Raw genomic sequence first — 24,918 nt, 5'->3', positions numbered from 1 at the left:
ACGACAGACTCCAAAGGTGGTCAAAAGCTTTGAAAAAAGCTCTTTTATACCTGCACCAATGAAGCAATTAAACACGTAAAACTGTCCCGTAGCACTGCTGGCCCACCACCCACAATGTCCCTGCAAACTGGCTTTGCTCACTTTGCCAGCAGACTGTATGCTGGGGTTAGCAAGACAGATAAGTGGGCTGAGTATACAAGGTTGGGGCAAGGAGCAGCAGCCTTGTATGCACCAGGAACATTGGTGTACATCTGATCTAGGGTGTTCTCTCCTCTCATAGCGAAGTTGACATGTTGTTGAAACCATAGTAGAACAGTTTTCAGGTTGGCGTGGCTGAAGTCGCCAGCTACAATCATGCAACCATCAGGGTTGGACACCCAGGCTTTGCAGATGGCACCATAAAGCACCTTCATTGCTTCATCTTCATTCACTGCGGGCTGAAGGTAAACTGGAGTAATCATCGTGGCCATGTGGAAGGGTCTGCATTTCACTGAGCAGAGATCTTCGCGAAAAGAAATTTGTACACCAGTTCTCATCGATGAAAATGTAAAGACTTTCTCGATTCTTGCCAGAAGTAGCAGTATCTCTATCTGCCCTAAGAGAAATAAGGCCATCTTGATGGATCACAGAGCCTAGCATAGAGCCCTGCAGTCACTTTTCTGTAATCACCAGAGCACAGCAGACTTGCTGTTCTTTCTGGTTCAGATGCAACCTCAGGGCATCCATTTTTTTTCTCAAGCAATCTTACACTTGCAAGTAAGATTGTTGGGAGCATGAGTCTGAAGGATTTCATTCTTAGTCTAACTCCAATGCCGGCCCGATTGTAGACTTTATTAAGGGAAAATCAGAAGTGCAGATCCAGTGATCATTGGGGGAATCAAAGGTGGAGAGGGTGAGCAAATTTATATTCTTGGGAGTCACCATCTTAGAGGAACATTCCTGGACCCAACACATCAATGTCATCATGAAGAAAGCACGTCAGCACCTCTACTTCCTCAGGACTTTGCGGAGGTTTGGTATGACATTAAAAACCTTGTCAAATTTCTAAAGATGTGTAGTGGAAAGTGTGCTGACTGGCTGCATCACAGCCATTCACAACCAAGAATGGGGGTACCAATACCTGAGTAGAAAGCCCTGCAGAAGGTTGTGGACACATCCCAGTACATCACAGGCAAAACTCTCCCCGCTATCGAGAACATCTACAGGGAACGCTGCCGTCAGAGAGCAGCTGCAATCATCAGGGATCCACACCACCCAGCACATGTTCTGTTCTCGCCACTGTGATCAGGAAAGAGGTCTTGGTGACACAAGACTCACACCACCAGGTTCAGGAACAATCGCTATCCCTCCACCATTGGACTCAACAACAAACTCAATCAGAGATTCATTTAAGGACTCTTACTTTGCCCATTATTTATTACTGATCTTTTTTCTGCACTGCAGCCAGTTTGTGCATGTTTCATTTTTTGTTTACATTTCTCTCTTTTGTATACGTACCTTTTTGCAAGTAGTTTTTGCACTACCAATAAGTAGAAATTCTGCCTGGCCTGCGTAAAAAAGAATCTCAGGATTGTATGTGATGTTTATACTCTAACAATAAATCAGAATTTCGACTTTAGATTTTCTCTTATTCCCTCAAAAATCAGCTTTTGCCTTCCAATCCATCACTTTGGTCTTTGTTTTATCAAGGATCTCTTCCTTTATATTTAGTTTAAATTGAGGTTATTTAATTGTTATTTTCTCAACATTAAGCAGAAAGTGCATTGTTTTAAAAGCAGCACAGGAGGTGTTTTCAAACTGTAAGTACGCAGAAGACTGAGGCCAATATATTTAGATGAGATCACAAACTCCCTTGCCTACTCACTACCTCCAACTCTCCTCCTGACAAATGTCTGAAAATAAAAGACGATGAAGTCAAATTAGACCTTAATGAATATCAAATCAAATAACTAAGACTACCAACTTCCATCTCTGTGATGACCTGGCTCCACTGACCTGCTGGTTTAACCTTCATTGCTAATTCTAGACTTTCATTTTCAATAGACTAGTTCAATATCTTCAAGGCTGACCTCCTTGAATCTACTCTTCTGGGGAATCCGTCTCAGTGGCCGTATCCTAACCCACTCTGTCCCAATTACTGACTGCTCCTATGTTTCCTGATCTCGTGGTTCCAGATTAAGTATCATCACAAGTTTAAACTCTTTCATCCTTATTAACAAATCCCTCCACAATTCACCTTTCTTTCCTCAGAAATATCTCACAGCACTCCAACCTCTCTCTTCTAATTCTCATTTTTGAATTTAATCCCTCAACCATGAGAAGGTACAACTTCAGCTACGAGGAAGTAACTGTCTCCAAAAGGTTATTGTTCAAGAACAGGAACACTGCCAACATTTTGTCTCCTTAAACCAAGGTTTCTGTGATGAACAGTCAAGGAGAACAGAAAGAGATAGTTTTGGAAAACTGGAAACAGCAAGAGTGTTTTGGTCTGTATGAAGCAAAAAAGACAGTATGAAGTCAGGTGACGTTGACATTTGGATACCTGGTTAGTGTCAGCATGAGAACTTAATTGCAGTACTTTCCAGCAAAGACAGCTTACAACAGCATGATATGCCCACATTCGGACATCATACTTGGCTCAGGCCTGTGGGCTAAAGGGCCTGTTGCTGTGCTGCACCGTTTCATTCTGTCCCTGATAGTTGGGAGATACTGTGTAACAGGGACAATCTGTGAAATGGCACAAGTCTAAACTGTTGCAGTTGTAGGCGGTATGGCGAAAGGGATTATAACCAGCAGAAATGTGAGAGAATTAAAGAAATAAGGACATGTATGAAACTGATGATACAATTGGTTGTAAAGCGAAAGCAATGTCCAAAAAATTTACCAAGAATGCATAAAAAAAATAGTGCCTCATGCAATAACCCCAGAGACTAACAATTTCACATCTCAAGTTTCTGACTCAAAGAGAAACTTGCCACATCAGAACCTGGTCAGATTTGTCTGACTACAAGTAATAGGGTTCAAAAGTTGTGAAGCTCGCTAAAATAATTATCATTAAAGAGTTAATGAGTTTTTTTTTAAACTAAGAAGTGAAGCTTTAAGTTGTTTGAACTAATCTTGATTAATAAAGAAGTATAGATATAGGCAAAATCATTCCCCGGTGTGGTTTGTAGTATGTAGTATTCAATTGATATTTAATTTGCAATAGCTGCTTCACATAAGATCAAATAATTTTGGACATTTAGTTGCATTCTTCAACACAGAGCTTGTTTGTGTTTTAACACAATGGAAAATTGGGAACCAAAGTCATGCAAACGACATGGGAGCAAGTGTAAAGTTACCTCATCCAGCAGAGCCAAGTGAACAGGTGTATGGTCTGTTTGCAGCTGAAAATAGCTGGGCTCTGACACAGTCCAGTCAACCCACTTCAGCACTCCCATTGCCACCACCGGAAACCTATTAATTGGAAAGGATAGTCAGACAAAGTACACCACCGAGCCTAAATAAATTATTTCACCAGCAAAGCAGCTTGACACCATTGCGTGTGGTGCTGCAGGAGCAGCCTCCTCTACATCAGTGAGTCCGGATGCAGACTGGGAGATCATTGCATTGAGCATTTTCACTCTGTCTGCTGTAACAGCAAGGACATCCCAGTGGCCAACCACTTTAATTGAACGTACCCTGTCTGTCCATGGCCTCATGCACTGTCAAACCAAGTTCTCCCTCACATTGGAGAAACACCAGAGATTCTGTCTCAGCAGTCTGCAATAAGGCAGCATCAACCTCAATTCCATTAATCCCTTCCTCAAGGCTCTCTTTCGCTAACCCCGTCACCTTTCCTCCAGCCCTCCACCCCTTACCCTTCCCTCTCCTCTAAGAGCTACCCCATTCCCCTTATTATTTATCAGCTTTTTTTTCCTCCTACTCTCCCTCCTAATTCTACCTATGACCTTTTACCTGCTGGCCTGTGCCCCATCCATTGCCCCTTTCTCTCTCCTCTCCTCCCTCCACAGCCACTTTTTATTCCGATACCTGCCAGTTTTTGGCTTATATTGACAAAGGGCCCAGACTAAACGTAGTTACCCTTTATGTCCTAAGGATGTTGTTTAACCTGCTGAGTGTATTACACTCAACCCCAGCATCTGCAGCCTTTCTTGCTTGAGTAGTGTCATCACCACACTAACAAGTTCCACTGCTAAGCTGAAGTTCACGTCCTGGAGAACCAAAAGAGAAACTAAGAATCACGTCCCACCCTTTCCTGTCATGTCTGAATACAAACATCCATACTTGGTATCCATCGAAGCAGGTGTTTGCTGTCAGAGTTTACATCTCGTATCATAATTGAACTGGGCAGCAGATGTGTTAAATCTGGAAGAGGACACATGCAGGCGAGAGTAAAACTGTCTGCATGTAGCGGGAGTCACGTGATGGAGTAGTGGCCGGTAGGAGAATACCAGCCCTCTCCAGAAAAGAAGGAAAAAAGTAAAGAAAAAGCAAAGCTACAGACACACAAGCCACAACAAATAAAAAATAAAGGTGTGGAGGAAATGGCACCAAAGAAAGAAAAGCCAAAAACAACGGGAAGAAAAGAAAAAGGAAAGACGTCGGAAGAGAAAGGTGAAGGCCTTACCTGTACGAAGAAGCAGGGACCCGTCGTGGAGAGAGGAGCCCACTCCCTGTGGTCAGTGGAAACCCTGAAGGGTCGCGACCCACCGAGCGCAGGACTACAAGGATGGCTCGCGGAGCCAAACAGAGGTGCACAACCGTGCATGCATGAGGAATCGCGCATGCGCGATGCGCACAACAAAGACAACACTGACGGGAGGGGGGAACAGCTGAGTAAGACCCGACAGCTGGGCTCCCAGCGGGAAGATACAGAAAATAACGGGAACAAGAGGGAGGAAAATGAAAAAAGGAAATCAGAGACTCAACAGATGACCAGCCCAGAGGAAGAGGAACAACATCAAGACACCATTAATTTTTAAAAAATACCCAGCAAACTGAGATAAACAGCCCAACAAGAGAGTCAGAAGAGACACAGATACAAGGAAGAGAGGTAGAGGACACAGGTCCTGGAGTGAACTCAGGGGAAGAGGAGGGAGAACATCAAGCTCTGCACAGAAAAATAGAAGATAAAGGGAATGGACTCTACATAGATAGGAAATTTTTTTGAAGAATATATGGAAGCAGTGAAAGAATGGCAGACATGAGAATTTAATGAAATAAAAAGAAGAATAAAAGGTACAGAAGAAAAGGTGAGTAGATTAGAGATGGTAATGATAGAAATAGGGAAAAGAGTAGATAAGGTGGAAGAATGAGAAACAGCCATAGAAATGGAAGTGGACGACTTAAAAAGGAAATTGGAAGAATCTGATAAAAAATCTGATGAACCAGATTGAAGAAACACAAAACATGCCAGATTCATGCAAAACAGCAATAATTACAGTAATACCAAAGACGGGGAAAGATCCACTAACACCAGCATCGTATAGACCAATATCTTTACTTAACACAGATTATAAGATAATAGCTAAACTATTAGCAAACAGATTGGCTGACTGTGTACCAAAAATAGTAAAACTAGATCAAACTGGATTTATTAAGAAAAGACGAACAACGGACAATATCTGTAGGTTCATTAACTTAATCCATGCAGTACAAGGAAACAAGACACCAACAGTGGTGGTTGCCTGAGACGCAGAGAAAGCCTTTGACAGAGTAGAATGTAATTATTTATTCAAAGTACTACAGAGGTTCAACCTACCAGAGATATATATTAATTAGATTAAAGCATTATATAAGGGACCATTGGCGAAGGTGACTGTAAATGGATATATATCAAACCAATTTAAATTAAGCAGATCAACAAGGCAGGGATGTCCACTATCTCCCTCACTGTTCGCATTAGCTATAGGACCACTGGCAGAACTGATAAGAACAGAAAATAAAATAAGAGGGATAAAAATAAAAGAGAAGGAATATAAAATCAATCTATTTGCAGATGACATCATAGTATACTTAACAGAACCAGAAATATCAATAAAAGAATTACATAAGAAATTGAAGGAACATGGAGAAGTATCAGGGTACAAGATCAACGCAAATAAAAGTGAAGTAATGCCAATGAATAATGCGGATTTCACAAAGTTTAAGAAAGAATCACCATTTAGATGTCAAACACAAGCAATTCGATACCTAGGTATACAAATAGATAATAATCTAGGCCATCTATACAAACTAAATTATCAGCTATTAATGAAGAAATTAGACTTAGAGCATTGGAAAGACTTACCACTAACACTGATAGGAAATGTAAATTGTATTAAAATGAATATCTTCCCAAGGATACAATACCTATTTCAATCATTACAAATTCACCTAACAGAGAAATTCTTCAAGGGGCTAAAGAAAATAATAAGGAAATTCTTATGGAAAGGGGAGAAACCGAGGATAGCGCTGGATAAATTAACAGAATGGTACAAACAAGGGGGCTTACAGCTACCAAACTTTAAGAATTATTATAGAGCAGCACAATTAACATACTTATCAGATTTTTATCAAACAAGGGAAAAACCAGATTGGACCAGATTAGAGCTAGATAAAATAGTGGAGAAGGTACCTGAACATATACTATATAAGTGGGATGAAAAGCTGGTGCAACATAGGAATTCATCAGTACTGCACCATCTGCTGAACATTTGGAAGAAGATTAAATTATCAACTACCAAAATTAATATTGACGCAAAATCAACTAATCCTTTTCACAATAGATAACCTTTCCTTTAAAGAATGGGAGAGAAAAGGGATCAAAAGAATAGAAAATTGTTTTTCGGGGAAATAAATTATTATCTTTTGAACAAATGAAGGACAAATATGGTAAAACTCGCAGTACAATGTTTGCATACCACCAACTGAAAACGTACTTGAAGGACAAATTGGGAAGCAGTCTGAGGTTACCAGAAGGAAGCAATTTTGAATATGTGATTACAGACACAATGATAATTAAAAGATTTATAACAAACATGTACATCAAACTACACCTAAACAAAAATGGGAACAAAATCTAAACATAATGATAAAGAACGAAACATGGGAAAAGGTATGCTCCGGAACTATGAGAAATACAATAAACACGAGGTTACGCATGATACAATATAATTGGTTACACAGGCTACACACCATGCCCCAAAAGTTAAATAAATGGGACCCAACAGTATCAGACAGATGTTTTCGCTGTAAGAAGGAAATGGGAACAACAGTACATGCAATTTGGGCATGTGAGAATGTGGAAAAGTTTTGGGAAGATCTAAACCAGGTATTAAATAATATCACAAAAAGCAACATACCAAAAAATCCAGAGATCTTTCTTCTAAGTAATATAAGAAGTAAAGAACTTGGACTCGATTTGGATGGAGCACAAACAAGATTTATTATGATAGCCTTAGTGGTAGCATAAAAATGTATTATGTCCACCTGGAAATTAGAAGATAGCCTGAGAATACAGCAATGGTACATAGAAATGAATAAATGTATTCCATTGGAAAAAATAACATATAATTTAAGAAATAACATCACAGTATTCGAACAAATTTAGGAACCGTACATGGAACACAATAGAGAAGTCCTACCGCGGACCTCCACCGCCTAAAATGACAGAAGGAGAAGAAGATGAAATGAACTGACTCAGTGGGTAAAAGTAGAAGACACAAATTTCTTGTTTATTTTCATTGTGTGACGACATTGTTTAATGGGTTTAATGTATCATACATGTTGAAGATTAAGTGAGTGGGGGGGGGTGAAGGAGGGAGGGAAGGGAGGGGGGAAAAGGGGAGAAAGTGACACTGTGTATATTCAAGAGGGAAATGTTGGTGTGTATTTGGACAGTATGGTTCATCGTGTGAAAAATAAAAAAAATTTAAAAAAATGAACATGAAGTAGCTGCATTGCTGAAATGTAGAGTGATGTCATCAACTATGATGGAGCACCCATGCACCCCAAGATACTCCCCAAATATTTAGGCAGTATGGTTAGCATAACGGTTAGTGCAATGCTATTACAGAGTTCGAATCCAGCGTTCTCTGTAAGGAGTTTGTATGTTCACCCCATGTCTGGTTGGGTTTCCTCCGGGTCCTCCCACCTTTCAAAATCTTACCAGGTTTGTAGGTTAATTGGTGTATTTGGGTTGCACGGGCTCATAGGTCGGAAGGGCCTGTTTCATCTAAATTAAAAATTAAATATGATGGTAAAGGGTCCCATAGTCTATGATACTACTGGATACACCCCTGTTAAGTGCCTCATGCCCAATCTGATTCCCCAAACCTGCAGATACACAACCTCTGCACTGTAATACTCACCTAATACACTGATAAAGAGTCCCCAGTTCAGCAACCAGCTCTGAAGCTCCTTTGTTTTCATTGCAGCAGAGATTGTGGACGGTCTCAATTGCCTTTGAAGTGGATTTCAGCTCATCTTTGTTGATGTTAAATCTCTTGTTCTGTCCAGTAAAGCAAAAAAGAAGTTGAACTGATATACCAATGTTAGACTGCTGTACAATTCACAAAACCCTTAGTCAAGAATCCATCAAGTTTTCCAAAGTTGTATATAATGCCAAGATTTCAATTAGATTAGAACACAGTAAATCACTAATAAAATCTTAAGACTTCCAGTCATTGATTAAAGCAGCCATTCTTAACCTTTTTTTGGGTATGGCCCCCTTAGGCCCCCACTCAAAGTTTATGCCCCTCTTTCCCATGAAATTGTTGTTTATTTGGTTTCTTCCATACTCTCTTCTGCCACCTACATAAAAGATATTTTATGATCTCAGTCTGTGCCCCCCCCCCACCACTTAAATGTGCTGAGGTCCCCAGGGTGCCCTATGGCCCCCAGTAAGAAAGGCTGATCTGGAGTTATAAAAAAAAATCAATACCATTTTCCATTTGCTGTTAATTAATCTGCTTGGAATATAACGAGGGTTAAACATGAGGGTCTACAGATGCTGTGCTAAATACATAAAATAAAAATTATTTTACAGCTCAGTACAGATTCTCTGAGCCTTTTCCAAGTCCATTTCTGGTTTGTAGCCACAGGTCCTGGCTACAGCCCAATATCGAAGGTCTTCATTCACAAGTTTACTTCACTGGTGCACTTTAAATAAGACAGGAAAGACAAATTGGAAGGAGGTGTGAACAGACAGGGTTTTCAAAGAATTGTAGAGGGAAATAAGAAATTTGCTAATTTAAAACACAAAAACAGAATGAGTTTGGAGTTCAGGCAAGTTCAATATGGGGCGAAGGTGCAGGAGGAACAAACAGGAGACTGAAGTATAATAGGTTCTTTAGGAAGAGAGGAAAAGATTAAGATGGAGTGATTTGCATATTACAATAAATAGCTGATGCATTATTCAGAAAAAATAATGTTCTTGTTTGCAAGTGAAGCGTTCACTATAAAATGAAAGAGTTGTGCATGGAAGTACTATCTATATCATGTTACTATTATATCAGTGATGCCCAACTATTTCTTGCAGGGGTGCCAAAACAAACTTTTGATTCTGTTCAGATTGCTATCCAGCAACAATCCATTAATGATTTCCTTATTGCTGGGAATTGTGATATATTTAATCACATAATTTACTTGAAATCATGTTTAAAGTGCTTTTCAGTGTATGGAAATTCTAAAATAATCTGAGTGTTTCATTTGGCTGGGATTGCATCTGATTTAAAAATGTTTCCTGTGCTATAACTGTACTTCCTTTTTTTTACTTCATCTCTCAGTTAAGTGTCATCTTTTTTGGGGGAAGCAGTGAGGAATCATTTTAAAATGAGAGAGAAAAAAAAAAATCACCCCTCAGAAATTCATCATATATTGGGAGTTGCACTTGCTATCCTGTTTCTACCTTGTCAGCTGTAATTCTGTACTCCTCACTTGTCAGGAAGGTACAAGAGCGACTGCACTTCCTGAGAAGACCAAAGATGGCAAGACTACCAGCCACCATTGTGTCAACTTTCTATAGAAGCTCCATCGAGACCATCCTGGCCAGCTGCTTCACAGTGTGATACAGATGGTGTAGAGAATTGGATTGGAGATTTAAAAAAATGACCATAAGAGTGGTAGAGAGGTTATCTAAATGCTGTGAAAAACCACAACAATGTTTAAATAGTAAAACATTGTAAACTCCCAGTCAGTACAGGGATCTGGGTGTCCTTATTGTATACTTCCTGTTTGAAATTAGCAAGCAGGTACAATATGTAATTAGAAAATCAAATTAAACGTTGACCTTCATTGCAAAGGAATGGAGTATAAAAGTAGGGAAGTCTTACAGAAAACATACAGGTAGTTGGTGATGCAGTTTGGATCTCCTAATTTGATAGATGATATATTTGCATTGGAGGCAGTTCAAAGAAGGATCACAAGGATGTTTTCTGGGTAGCCGAATTGCCTTATGATAAATAGTCAAACATGATGGACTATTGAAATAATGAATCAGAATTTATTGTCATGAACACGTCATGAAAGTTGTTGCTTTGTAAATGCAAATATTGCTACAAGTTACATTTTAAAAATAAATAAATTCGTGCAAAAGAGAAAGTGAGCATTGTCCATTCAGAAATCTGATAGAAGAAGGGAAGAAGCTGGTTTTGTGCCACTGGGTGTTTGACTTCAGGTTCCAAAACCTCCTTTCTGATGGTAACAGCGTGAAGTGGGCATGGCCTGGGTGGTGAGGATCCTTGAGGATAGAGGCTGCTTTCTTAAGACACCACCTCTTGTTGATGCTCTCAATAGAGTGACGCTCATGATGGCGCTGGCCGAGTTCATGGTTTTCTGTAGTCTTTGCATATCCAAATCAGACAGTGATGCAACTAGCCAGAATGCTCTCCTGTAGAAATTTCCAAGTTTTTGGTGACATACCAAATCTCTTCAAATTTCTCACTCCCCGCTAGCGAGCTTCTTCATGATTGCATCAACATGGAGGCCCCAGGACAATTCTTCAGACATGGTGACAACCATTGTTCTTATCCTTTCCACTGCTTATTCCTCGATGAGGATGAGTTTGTCTTCTCCTGATTTCTCCCTCCTGAAGTTCACAATCAGCTCCTTGTGACACCACTCATCTAGCTGATTGATCTCCTTCCTGTATACCTTCTCATTGCTGTCTCTGATTCTGCCAACAACTGTGATGCAAATGGAAAATTTGTAGATTGCATTTGAATTCTGCCTAGTCACACAGTCGTGGGTGCAGAGTGAGTAGAGCAGAGGGCTAAGAACACATCTTTGAGGTGTACCTGTGTCGAATGTCAGTGAGGAGCAGACATTTCCAAGTCGTACTGACTGTGGACTCCCAATGAGGAAGTCAAGGATCCAGTTGCAGAGTGGGGTGCAGAGGCCCAAGTTTTGGAGCTTGTGGACCAGTACTGAGTGTTAAAAGCTGAGCTGCAGTCAACGAAGAGTAGCCTGATGTACGTGTGGCTGTTGTCCAGGTGATCCAGAGCTGAGTGGAGAGCCAGTGATATTGCATCTGCTGTAGAGCTATTGTGAGAGTAGGTGATTTGCAGTGGGTCCAGATATTTTCTCGGGTACATTAATTCTGGCCATGACCAACCTCATTTCATTACAGTGGATGATAGTCATTGAGGGCAGATCATTCTACTCTTTTTGGGCACTGGTAGGATTGATGCCACTTTGAAGCAGGTGGGAACCTCCTACTGCAGCAAGATATATATATAGCGAGAGAGAGCTGAAAAGTTGATTAAATTCAAATAATAATATAATGTAAATTAATGCATCATCTATGGATCTATGGTAATGAACAATATGCAAACAAATTCATTTCCAATGTGCTGATGTTAACTGTACAATTTTCAAAACAACTTTTCTTTTGGAAACACAAGTTTTGTATTGAGAAAGTCACATAAAAAAAGTACATTAGGCATTGTTTTAATTTCTCCTCTCCACTATAAATTATAAAGGACAATAAAGGAAAAAAGATGCAGGAATTTTGCAGCCATGTTAGAAACTACAGGGATGGGCCAGAAAGAAACAACCCATAGCCTGGTTCTGGCCATGGAATGAATGAACTCATGTGCTTTGTAGAACAGACCTTAACAATTAAACACATAATGTGCATTCTGGGTTCAGTCAGTGAACAGTTATGAGAGCATAGTTTGTACTGAGGTTTCTTTTTATGACCACATGTACAGCTAACCTTTTTCCACGACTCCACCACACTGGCTGCATAGGCGAGGATGTAGATATATTTGTGTTTATGCTCAGGATTGATCTTGGAGCCTGGTTTGAAGAGAGATTGCATAAAAAGATCAAGGAAAGCTGGGACTCTAATCTGGAATGAGAAAAATAAAAAAACAAGCAGTTAGTGTCGGGCATTCCTGGTACTATAGCACAAATTCATGAGATATATATTTTACAGTAAAGAAATAAGTAACCATTGCAGAAAGGAAGAGAAATTTTATTGCCTTGTTTTCAACTTGATTTGTACGGCTCTAGGAGAAATGCAAGCCAACTCCCATTCCTTAAAATATGGGCCTCTAATGTGACACTGAGCCACACTTCAAATTTTATTTACAAAATTGTAGAAGCCAATTCCAGCCATTTAAACCCATGGCACCCAATTACATTCAAATTAACCTACAACTCGGTACATTTTGGAGGGTGTGAGGAAACCAGAGAGCCTGGAGGAAACCCACCAAAAAACACAGGGAGAATGTAGAAACTCCTTAAAGACAGTGCTGGATTTGAACCCAAGTAGCTGGCACTGTATTAGCATCATGCTAATCGCTACACTAACCGTGCAGCCCAAGATTCTGTATCTGGTTCCGGTAAATTAGACAGTAATAATAAATCTAATGCAATTGGTCTCAGTTCAAAGATTTTTTTTAAATCAGTTCAAGTTGCAAATTGGATCACAGTATGAAAGCAATCACCCAGATCAAAGTCATACATCACAGAAACAAGTAGAGTGTAAGCACAATAAAATTTTGCATGTGCTAGAAATCTGAATCTAAAAACAAAAATGTCATGAGGATCTTAATGATGAGTTACATACAGGCCAGGTGTTTATCAGGAACTGAAACTTAAGGCCATGGAGGGGAAGTCTCCAGAAGTATTCTCTGAGAGACCAAGGGCTGATGTTTTTGGTGGGAGCGCATAGTTCAGAAGAAATCCACAGAATGCGTACAGTTTGGCCGCCTTATTTGAGAGAAGACGTGCTGGTGTTGGAGATGGTTCAGGGAAGATTTACCAGGAATGAAAGGGTGAGCATATGATGAACATTTGTCAGCTCTTGGACTGTACTCAGAGTACAGAAGGAAGAAGGGGGCCCTCTTAGTGACATTTTGAATGCTGAAAGGTCCGGACAGAGTAGATGTGGCAAGATTGTTTCCCATGGTAGGGGAGTCAAGGAAAAGAGGGCACAACTTCAGGATAAAAGGGTATCAATTTAAAACAGCTGCAGAAAATTTCTTTAGACAGAGGATCGTGAGTCTGTGGAACTTGTTGCCACAGGTGGCAGTGGAAGTGAGGTCACTGGGTGCATTTAAAGCAGAGATTGACAGGTATTTGATTAGTCAAGAGTTACAGGGAGAAGTTTAGGGAGTGGATGGATGGATCAGCTCATGATAGAATGGCAGAGCAGACTCGTTGGCCCTACTTCTGCTCCTATATCTTGTGATATTTAAAAGCTTAAAAGAAATAGCAACAAAATGCTGGAGGAACTCATTAGGTCAGGAAACCTCCATGGAAGGCAATACAGTTGACATATCACGCAGAGACCCTTCATCAGCTCTTTCTTTGCCTTGTATTCATGACGGGCCTTAATGACCTGCTGGTAAATTCATTCAGGAGTGGATCTTGGGTTGGTCAAAACAGTCCATTCAGATGGATATTTTATTCACACACTGATGCAGGATGTGATGCAGATACTGCTGTCCACTTTTCAAACAGGTTTCATTCAGTATCAAGAGGCAAGTAGATATTTGGCAAATTGAAGGAGCCCACTGTTTGGAGATATTGGCTTCTTGTCTCAGTAAAACAAGTTGCTGACAGTATTTCTTACCAGTTCTACAGGTGGAGGATCCATGCTAGTGAACATCTTATACAGCACAGTGATATCAGCAGGATTCAGAGCTCCTTTGGAGAGCATGGCACCCAGAGCCTGACAAGCTCGGGGATAGGATGCAGCTGTACCCAGTGCCAAAGTAATTTGACTGGCATCGTGACCTCTGTGGGAAGGCAGTACAAAGGTAATTAATTACACGCTGAAATTAAAATTTCATGATATCATCTCCAAATCTCTGCCTAGCCTTGTTCAAAATAGCTTTATGCCTTTCTTGAATGTTGTGTTTGTAAATATTCTGCTCCCCCTTTCTACCACTGTCAGCAATCCCTTCAGGTCCAATTTACTCACTCCCAAATCACAGAGGGCTGTGAATTTGTGTTTTTAAGTTACTGAACATGACACATACCTGTAGACTGTGGAAGATGGCTTTGGGATGAGTTAACTGCAGTTACACAAACAATTCCATAATACTTGCATTAGTAAAGTGCCTGTATTCTTGATCCCTATCCTGTGATACCTGAAAGAAGTTGTGTTCAGTGGGGCACTGACAGGATGGATCTCAGTCGAGGGAATCTCCCCGTGAATGAATAACCGGCCAGTACCATTAGAGTAGGTTAACACCAGTAAGTAAGATTGGATCGCTAGGCAGAGATAAAGGAGGGAGGTCCTTAAATGAGTCCCTGATAGAGTTTGTTGTTGAGGAGTCTTATGGTCGAGGGGTAGCAGCTGTTCCTGAACCTGGTGGTGCGAGTCTTGTGGCACTGACTGCTCTTTCCTGGAGGCAGCGAGAACAGAGCATGCGCTGTGAGGAATGGATCCTTGATGACAGCGTTCTCCGTACATGTTCTCGATGGTAGGAAGGATTTTGCCTGTGATGTCCTGGGTTGCGTCCACTACCTTTTGCAGGGCTTTATGCTTGGGGGTATTGGAATCCCCATATCAGAATGTGATGAAGCCGGTCAGCACACTTTCCACCACACATCTGTAAATATTTGCCAGGGTTTCTGATGTCATAGTCAAACCTCCATAAACTCCTGAGGAAGTAGAGGCACTGATGTACTTTTTTTCCACAATACCATTAATGTGTTGGGTCCAGGAAAGATCCTCCAAGATGATAACTTCCAAGAACTTAAATTTGCTCACCCTCTCCACCTCAATTTTGGTGACATTGAGTGTGAGGTTGTTGTTGGTGCACCACTTGGCCAAGTTTTCATTCTCCCTCCTGTATGCTGATTCATCACCCCTTTTTTATACAATCCACTTCCCTGGTATCATCAGTGAATTTGTAGATGGTAGCCACACAGTCACAGGTGTAAAACAAGTAGAGTAGGGGGCTAAGAATGCAGCCCTGTGATGTCTCGGTACTGAAGAAGATTGTGGAGCTGTTCTTATGAATCCTCACTGATTGTGGTCTGCAGGTGAAGAAATCAAAGATTCAATTGCACAGTGGTGGGTTGAGTCCCAGGTCTTGGAGTTTGTTGATCACTTTTGAGGGGCTGACGGTGTTAAATGCCAAACTATTGTCGATAAAGATCATCCTGATGTACTCTATGTATCTTTGCTGTTCAGGTATTCCAGGGTTTTGTGTAGAGCTAGTGAGATGGCATCCCCTGTAGACCTTTTGCTACGATAGGCAAATTGGAACGGATCCACGTTGCCACTCAGACAGGAGTTGATATGCTTCAACACCAGCCTTCCAAAATACTTCAAGACTGTTGATGTGAATGCCACTGGTTGAAAGTTATTTAGGCAGGTTACCACACTCTTCTTGGGTATGGATACAATTCATGCCTGCTTGAAATAGGTGAGTACCATGCCTGCCATAGTAAAATGCTGAAGATATCCGTGAATACATAGTTAAGTTGGTCAGCACAGATTTTTAATACTCGGCCAGGTACTTCAATAAAACAGGATGCTTTTCTCTAATTCATTCACCTGAAGGCAGCCCACGTGTCATCCTCAGATACAGACAGATGAGCATGGAGGGGGGGGGGGTGGGGGGTGCACAGTGGTGGTTCTTCCTTGTTCTTCTGGTTGAATCAGGTGCAGAAGGCATTGATTTTGACTGGGAGTGTTCAGTAATGGCACCTGCTTCTATCCAACCATGTATAACATTTCTTGTGCACAAATTTGATTGGGCTAAATCAGTAAATAGTGCTGTCAAGAGGCACTTACCAATATCCTGCTCATCTATGCCTGGTTTGGGTTTCACCAGGATCACACAAGTCAAACTTCATCACAACCACTGACCAAAGGGCTGAATTCCAGAGGCTAGGTGACAGTGACTGTCCTTAACATCAGCTTTTGATTGAATGTGGTATCATGGATCCCCGGGAAAACTGAAGTCAATAGTTAACATTCCAATACCTCGAATTGTGCCTCATACAAATGGAGATGGTTGTAGTTGTCGGCAGTTCATCATCCCAGACCATCCACTGCAGGAGTTCCATGGGTGGTTTCCTATACTTGACCACATCTGGGTCGTTCCTCAAAAGGTAAGGAATGGTGATGTTCACTGCTGATTGAACAATGTTCAATTCTATCTGCAACTCCTCGGTGCAGGAAGCAGCATGCTTTCAGACAGCAAGACTTCAACTACATTTAGGCACATGCTGTTGGTAGCAAGTAACATTAATGTCAAAGTGCCAAACAATATCAATCTCAAAAAGCAGAGTTTAAAAACCTACCCTTGTCATTCAGTGGTATGATTACTATTGAGGAAATACCACCAATGATCAGAAAGTCACCTGAACCAGCCATGGTTATAAGGCCGGGTATCTTACAGCAAGTGACTCACCTCCTGATGCCATAAAAAAGATTTTCACCACTTGCAGGACAGAAGTAAGAACATTGTAAAAATACTGGGCATCTTCCTGGGTGACTCCAGTTCCAACACACTCAAAAAGTTTGTCCCATGTAGGATAAAGCTGTCTGCTTGATTGGGATCCCCAAAACCACCTTAAGGATACATTAGCTGCTCAGAAATTCAGTGATTTAAACCGAAGCGCATTGCAGTTACTCACCTAGATGACTCCAACATCATTTTTAAATCTGCCAAGTCAACCACCTTCTTGCATATTCTCCTCCAAATCATAGTCATCTAGATTTGGAAATATTCCAAGATACTATAATGCTGGCTCTCAATACTGGAACTTCTTACCCACCTGCACTGTGGGAGTATCTACACACAAGAGGAACCTACAGCATTTGAGAAATTAGCTGATATTGTCCAAATTCCAAAAAGTTTTTAAAAAAAATGCTGTTCAGTCTCAATGCACGAGATATTGCAAGATGGCCAATGTATTAACAAATATCTTCAACATCTCACTTTGGCGGAATGTGGCACCTACCCATTTCAAACAGGCCTCAGTTGTACGTTTCACTGCCAAAGAAGAGTGCGGTAACCTGCCTAAATGTCCACCAACCAGAGGTACCCATAGCCATAGTGATAAAGTGTTTTGAAAGGCTACTATTGAAGCATATCAGCTCCTGTCTGGACAACAAAGATGCGTACATGAGTACATCAGGAAACTCTTTGTCCACTACAGTTCAGAATTCAACACCATCAAACCCTCAAAACTGACCAGCAAACTCCAAGACCTGGGACTCAATATCCCACTGTGTAATTGGATCCTGGATTTCCTCACCTCCAGACCACAATCAGTGAGGAATGGTAAGAATATCTCCTCTACAATCTCCATCAGTACCAGAGCACAACACAGCTGGTTTCTTAGTCCCCTGCTCTAGTCACTTTACACCTGTGACTGTGTGACTCTATTCGACAATAACATGATCCTTTATCCATAACCTTTGGGGGACAGTGTGTTCTGAATTTCGGATTTTTCCAGGTTTCGGAAAGCCAGATTTAAGCCCACCAAAATTGTGCTGCTGCATCCACCCCCACCCCCTTCTAGTCGCCCTGTCATCTCCCCCCACCCCTCGACTCCCTCTGCCGGTCTACCCCCCACCCTCGCCCACCCAACTCGCGCTACCAGTCTCTCAGCCGTCCGACTCGCGGTGCTGGTCTCCCCTCCCTCGACTGACCGACTTGCACTGCCGGTCTACCCCCCCCCCCCCCCCCCCCAGCTGCCCGACTCGCACTGCCATTCTCCCCCATTCGCCCGCCCGACTCGCTCTACCAGTCTCTCAGCTGCTCAACTCACGCTGCTGGTCTCCCCCCCTCACCCGTCCAACTCGCGCTGCCGGTCTCCCCCCTCGGACACCCGACTCGCAATGTCGCCTCTCTCCCCACTTGCCGGATTTTGGAGCTTTCCGGATTTGAGATGTCCACATAAAGGATCGTGTACCTGTACCATCTATAAATTTGCTGATGACACCATGGTAATGGATTGTATAAAGGGGGAACGAAGAGTCAGCATAAGGAAGGATTTGCAAACTTGGCTGAATCTCACACTCAATGTAACTAAAACTGATTGTGGACTTTAGGAGGGGAAAACCAGAGGTGAACGATCCAGTGATCGGTGGGAGATCAGAGGTGGAGAGGGTGAGCAAATTTAAATTCATGAGAGTCACTCTTCTCTTGGATCTAATACATGAACATCATCATGAAAAAGTCCATCAGCACTTCTACTTTCTAGGGAGTTTGCGGATGTTTGGTATAACATTGAAAACCTTGGCAAACCTCTACAGATATGTACTGACTTGTTCAGTCACAGCCTGGCATGGGGGGGACCAATACCTCTGAATGGAAAGCTCTGCGAAAGGTAGTGGACACAGCCCAATATATCACAGGCAGAACTCTCACAACCATTGAGAAAATCTACTTGGGACGCCGCTATCAGACAGCAGCAGCAATCATCAAGGACCCACACCACCCAGGACATGCTCTGTTCTTGCTGCTACCATCAGGAAAGAGGCATGGGTGCCACAAGATTCATAATGTCTTGGTTGCGTACTTATCTTTGTCAGGAACGGTGCCGACCGCCACCGATGACATAAGCGATGCGCTGCGATGCTTGGGAACAATAGCACGCATGCGTGGGTGTGTTCAGCACCAGCATATGGGTTATGACTCTCAGATGCAGGAGCAGGAGAGTGAGAATGCCATGATCACTCTTGTGACAGTGAGCCAATGAGGTCAGAGGTGTTTAGCTGGGTGGTGTCTAGTGATTAATAAACAAGAAAGTCGACTTCATGGTGTGCAGAAAGAAATGAGTGAGAGTATTCTTTCTATTTGTTTGTAAACTGTGGTAAATCAGTGCCGTTACAGTATCACTAGGTTCAGGAACAGTTGTTACCCTTCCACCATCAGACTTCTCCACAACAAACTCAATCGTTATTTATTATTGAACTTTTTTTTCTGTATTGTACAGTTTGTGTACTTTTGTGTGTTTCTTTCTTTGTTTACATTTCTCTCTTTTGTATACATATCTTTTCTTGTGAACAGTTTTTTTGCACTACCAAGAAGTAGAAATTCTGCCAGGCCTGTTGTATATGATGTCATGGTATCTGACAATAAATCTGAACATTTTTCCCCAATGCATGAAACAATGCAAGATGACCATTCAAGAGATGGAACTTACCACTGTTGATGAATGAAGTGACCATGTATGAAGCATATATTAAGTATTGGAAAATGCCAATGGATGGTAACACAAAGTGACACAGTATTTTTGATCCACTACCATCAAGAAGGTGGTACAGGAGTATCAAAGTCAGGACTGCCAGGCTGTGAGACTGATAAACAGAATCCTGTAACTGAGTAAATGATCCCAAGACATTTATATATATTTATTTTAAATTACATCTTTATCTCCATATGTAATTATTATGTACTGTGCATTGTGTGTGTTTGTATGTGCACCATGGTCCAAAGAAACATTGTTTCATCGGGTTGGTTATGTAGTCAGATGATTTAAAAAACTTGAAACGGATCTGCTGGTGGTAAGGGCCACTGCCTTATGTAGTCATAAAGGTGATTCAATTACAGGTAGATAAGAAAGCAATGAGGCAAATGGGTTAGCCTTTGACAAGTGATCTGAGTCAGGATGCTTGGGGGCCTGATTGTGAAACCAGAAGCAGATAAAGAACTCATGACATGTGTTAAACTTGAAACAACAAAAAGTCAGTAGAGATAATAAGTCTGCCAGTCTTCATAAACTGAGAATGACAATGAGAAACTAGAACAGCCAACTGCCGGTATCTGCGTTGTCACCTTTTCGACTGGTTTAATTGATATTCAAGACTCCTGAATATTTTTGGAAGAGAAAATGTATAGCAGAAGGAAGTCCCTGAATTTGGAACTCAGAGAAGGCCACACCTCACCTGGCCAGATCACCTCACAGGTTTTTTTTCTGTTTATGCCATGAGTTCTGTTATGTAACGTAATGCAAGCTCGGACAGTGAATTGAATGTGAAGGGATTCACAATTACGTGGAATCATCAAATGCATGTATACTTTAAGTGAACTGAATTTTAATAAAGAATTGAATTGTTCTAAATATCTAGTTGGTGTATTTATTTGTCCTCTAGGTCAGCTGATACAAAGTTGAAGAAAAGGGTCAACACCATTTATGCAGTTACATGGATGGATAGTGCCCTTGCACAAAATGACCCATTTTTATGCATGATTACACAAGATGGCCAGTATTTATAGATGGAGTCACACAAGATAGGCAGTGCCTATGTTAGAAATTAAGGAAGATAACTTGTGGCCATGCATCAGGTCATGGACGAAGTCTAGAATCCAGGGAAGAGGTAGTAGAAAATAACCAATTCAAGAGGTAATGAAAATAGTCATTTCCTCTTCAAGAGTTAGGAGAACAAGTTGACCAGAGCCCATGAATGACATAATGCGAGCCTATGCTCTATGTCGAAGATACCCTTGCATTAGATAATAACAGATATACTTGGCTTGCAATTGAAGTATGCAAAATGCTCAGTCCCCTGGGAGAAAGTGATAGCAGGCAAACTATACCCACACTTAACATAGTGCAAGATGCTCAAGCAGGAGCAAGATTATTGCAAGATTATGACATCCATGGATGGGACAATCAACATGAACTGCATGAGGAAAAGAATGATTACCCATTCCAGTACAATGTGGTAGCGGTCCACATAGGATGGAATGGAAGAAGACCAGAACCCATGCGCAGGGTTATGCAAGATGATTCGAATTCTTGGATAAAGTATGGAAGATAGTGCTCATATTTCAGAGACTATTGATTCTTTGTGATGTAAATGAACATATTCAATGCAGGATGAGTACACTGTATATTTAGGCATGAGATAATCCAACACTGCTTTTTCCATTGTATGAGACAATGCCGATTGAACTGCTATCACATGATATAATATAATTTCTCCATGTACAAAGTAATGGAGGATGACCTCTGCCCAATGGTGGAACACAACTAGTGTCAATCATGAAGTCACCTATTACCACTTGTGCCCATGCTTGAGGTAATGGAAGATAACTAAGGTACATGTATGAGGTTATGCAACATGACCATTGCCACATGACCATTGCCCATACTTGAGATCACAGGATCAGGTTATGCCCATGCGCTGGATGACGATGGGCCAAAACAGATCCACTGCAGATGCCAGAGGCACACAGGAGACCGCAGATGCTGGAATCTAAAGCTAAACATAATCTGGTGGAGAAATTCAGCAGGTCAAACAGCATCATTGGGAGAAAGAGAATGGCTGGCATTTTGGGTTGGATCCCTTTATCAAGACTAAAATTGATGAAGGGTTCCAAACCATTCCTTTTCTCCCACTGATGCTGCTCAACCCACTACATTCCTCCAGCGGATTGTTTATTTCTCTAAATACCATCATCTTCAGTCTCTCAAGTGTCAAACAGAATCTCATCTTCCATCTGGGATTAATAATTCTTTCTGTATCAGTTGTATATCTTAAGTTATAACTTGACCTGCCTGGATAGCACACAAAGTAGAGTTTTTTCATTGTACCAATTCATCTGTGATATTGGCTCAGTTTGTTTGTTTTTGCTCCTTTGCAAGTGGAAGATGTGCGCAGCCTGATCTGCCAGGCATTTCTCTCTGCTCTGCATTTCACAACTCCTATATTATTTTGTACAAGTTCTAGCTCTCTAACTGCTGCCATTCATTCATGACCAGATAACCTTGTTTAAAGATTATCTCCCTGGTTTTGCCCCATCAGAGACACCCCTTCCTCCCTGAAGCTTAATGAGCTTCTGATGCCACCTTCCCAGTTCCGATAAAGGGTCTTTGTCCTGTGACGTTAACTGCTTTCCTTCCCACAGATTCTGAGTATTTGAAGCATTTTCTATTTTTATTTTAGCAGTTGCCAGTGTCCATATATCAGGTTATACAAAATGTCTGTCCAATGCATGAAAAGTTAAAGATTCTCATGGAGTAAACTATGATGAACAATGCAATAGTAACAGAATATGACAACTAGCCATGCACAAGGAAATGCAAGATGATTCATTTTCAGAGATCGCATACAACTAGTACTCCTCTCAATTAACTTTAATACCCTTAATATCAGGATCTGACCATATTAATTCAGCTAAGGGCTCTGTCGTTAAAATAAATAAAGCTGGTGATAAAGGACAGCCTTGTCTACTTAACCTAGTCAATTGAAAAGGTACAGAAACTTGCCCATTTGTCACTACTTTATTATAGGGATGCTCAGTTGAGATTTATTAGAGTATTATTTGACAAAGAAAAAACCTGCTTGGGTGGATATTGAACTCAATAAAATAGAGAAATGAATTCACAAGATTTTATTTATAAATGGAATTCTAAATTGTTGACTGGGGTTAGAGATACCCCTGTTTTGGAACATTAGATCGAGATTTGGAGTAAGATGGATAAAGAAATAGGTTCAAGAGGTTTCTTTCTTCTTTCTCTTCTTCTTTGGCTTGGCTTCGCGGACGAAGATTTATGGAGGGGGTAAAAAGTCCACGTCAGCTGCAGGCTCGTTTGTGGCTGACCAGTCCGATGCGGGACAGGCAGACACGATTGCAGCGGTTGCAAGGGAAAATTGGTTGGTTGGGGTTGGGTGTTGGGTTTTTCCTCCTTTGCCTTTTGTCAGTGAGGTGGGCTCTGCGGTCTTCTTCAAAGGAGGCTGCTGCCCGCCAAACTGTGAGGCGCCAAGATGCACGGTTTGAGGCGTTATCAGCCCACTGGCGGTGGTCAATGTGGCAGGCACCAAGAGATTTCTTTAGGCAGTCCTTGTACCTTTTCTTTGGTGCACCTCTGTCACGGTGGCCAGTGGAGAGCTCGCCATATAATACGATCTTGGGAAGGCGATGGTCCTCCATTCTGGAGACGTGACCCATCCAGCGCAGCTGGATCTTCAGCAGCGTGGACTCGATGCTGTCGACCTCTGCCATCTCGAGTACCTCGACGTTAGGGGTGTGAGCGCTCCAATGGATGTTGAGGATGGAGCGGAGACAACGCTGGTGGAAGCGTTCTAGGAGCCGTAGGTGGTGCCGGTAGAGGACCCATGATTCGGACCCATGATTGTCAAGGAAAACACCTTGAGTACATAAAAGACTATAGATAACCAATCTTTAAGGATTTGGTCACATCGGGGTATTAAAAATATTGAAGATTGTTTTGAAAGAGGTCAATTTTTGACCTTAGAACAAAGAAAGAATAAATTTAATATATCTAATAATACCTTTTTCTGTTACTATCAAGTAAAATTCTTTCTGAATGAAAAATAGAACGAATTTGGCATTACCAAATTGTAGTGAAGCTGAATTGTTGATTCATAATAGTATAGGTAAATTTATCTCTGCGATGTATGTTTTATTACAAAAGGAATCTTCTAAAGAAGGGATGCACAAGAGATGGGAAGTTGCTTTGAATAGGCAAATAAATGAGCAAAATTTGATGGATAAATACAATTAATGTAAGGTACAGGTTGGTATAATATAATTTTTTTTATATCGGTTATATCTTACCCAACAGAAGTTACATAGATTGAACTATACATTAGCAGATTTGTGTTTTAGATGTGTACAAGAGGTTGGTAAATTTTGCATTCTATTTGGCTGTGTCCCAAGGTAAAACCTTGGTGTCTTGATGTGAATAATTTATTACAAATAATAACAGGGATCAAATTCCCGCAGGATCCAATTATTATTTTTTAAATGTTATTTTATTAGGCAATATTAATGGCAGTACATTTAAAATTAAATATGTATCAAATAAAGTTTGTAAAAATTGCCTTAGAAAATATATTGCTACAAAGGGCAACTCAGAAAGGGGAGGGACTATTGGGGTTAAAGGAATTTTAGATATGAGAATAGTGGAAATATTTTATGTTTTAGAAATGTTGTCTTATAATGTGTTCAAAAAAGAAAGCAGAAATGGATAAGAAGGGAAGGTGGTGATGAGGAAATGGAAAGGAAAGATAAACAAAGTATGAAATGACTATGTTGAACTATATGACTTTAAATATTAATGGAATACATAACCAAATCAAAAGGAAGAAACTGTTAAATTTACTGAAAAAAGAAAAAATTGATATAGCATTCGTACAAGAAACACATCTAACTGAAGTGGAACACAAGAAATTAAAGAGAGATTGGATAGGACACGTAACAGCAGCATCATATAATTCAAAAGCTAGAGGAGTAGCTATATTAATCAATAAAAATGTACCAATCAAAATAGAAGAGGAAATAATAGATCCAGCAGGGAGATAGGTAATGATAAAATGTCAGATATATTCAGAATTTTGGAATTTGCTCAATGTATATTCACCTAATGAAGAAGATCAAAAATTTATGCAAGATATCTTTTTGAAGATAGCAGATACGCAAGGGAACATACTAATAGGAGGGGATTTTAACCTTAATTTGGACTCAAACATGGATAAAACTG

General features: G+C 40.9%; 1 protein-coding gene across 1 annotated transcript in view; it reads right to left on the bottom strand.

Annotated features, from left to right (window-relative positions):
* nelfcd (negative elongation factor complex member C/D) overlaps window positions 1-24,918 on the bottom strand; it is an 81,145-nt gene that overhangs the window by 9,332 nt on the left and 46,895 nt on the right. Inside the window, exons 8-11 of the mRNA XM_069884816.1 lie at window positions 14,066-14,231; window positions 12,200-12,334; window positions 8,355-8,494; window positions 3,342-3,456 (exon numbers count right to left, since the gene is read on the bottom strand). Coding sequence (XP_069740917.1) covers window positions 3,342-3,456; window positions 8,355-8,494; window positions 12,200-12,334; window positions 14,066-14,231 — 556 coding nt within the window. The remainder of the gene's footprint in view (window positions 1-3,341; window positions 3,457-8,354; window positions 8,495-12,199; window positions 12,335-14,065; window positions 14,232-24,918) is intronic.

The sequence above is a fragment of the Narcine bancroftii genome, chromosome 6, assembly GCF_036971445.1.
Source record: "Narcine bancroftii isolate sNarBan1 chromosome 6, sNarBan1.hap1, whole genome shotgun sequence".
In the NCBI taxonomy this organism is placed as follows: domain Eukaryota; kingdom Metazoa; phylum Chordata; class Chondrichthyes; order Torpediniformes; family Narcinidae; genus Narcine; species Narcine bancroftii.
This window is presented reverse-complemented; position numbering and strand designations above follow the sequence as displayed.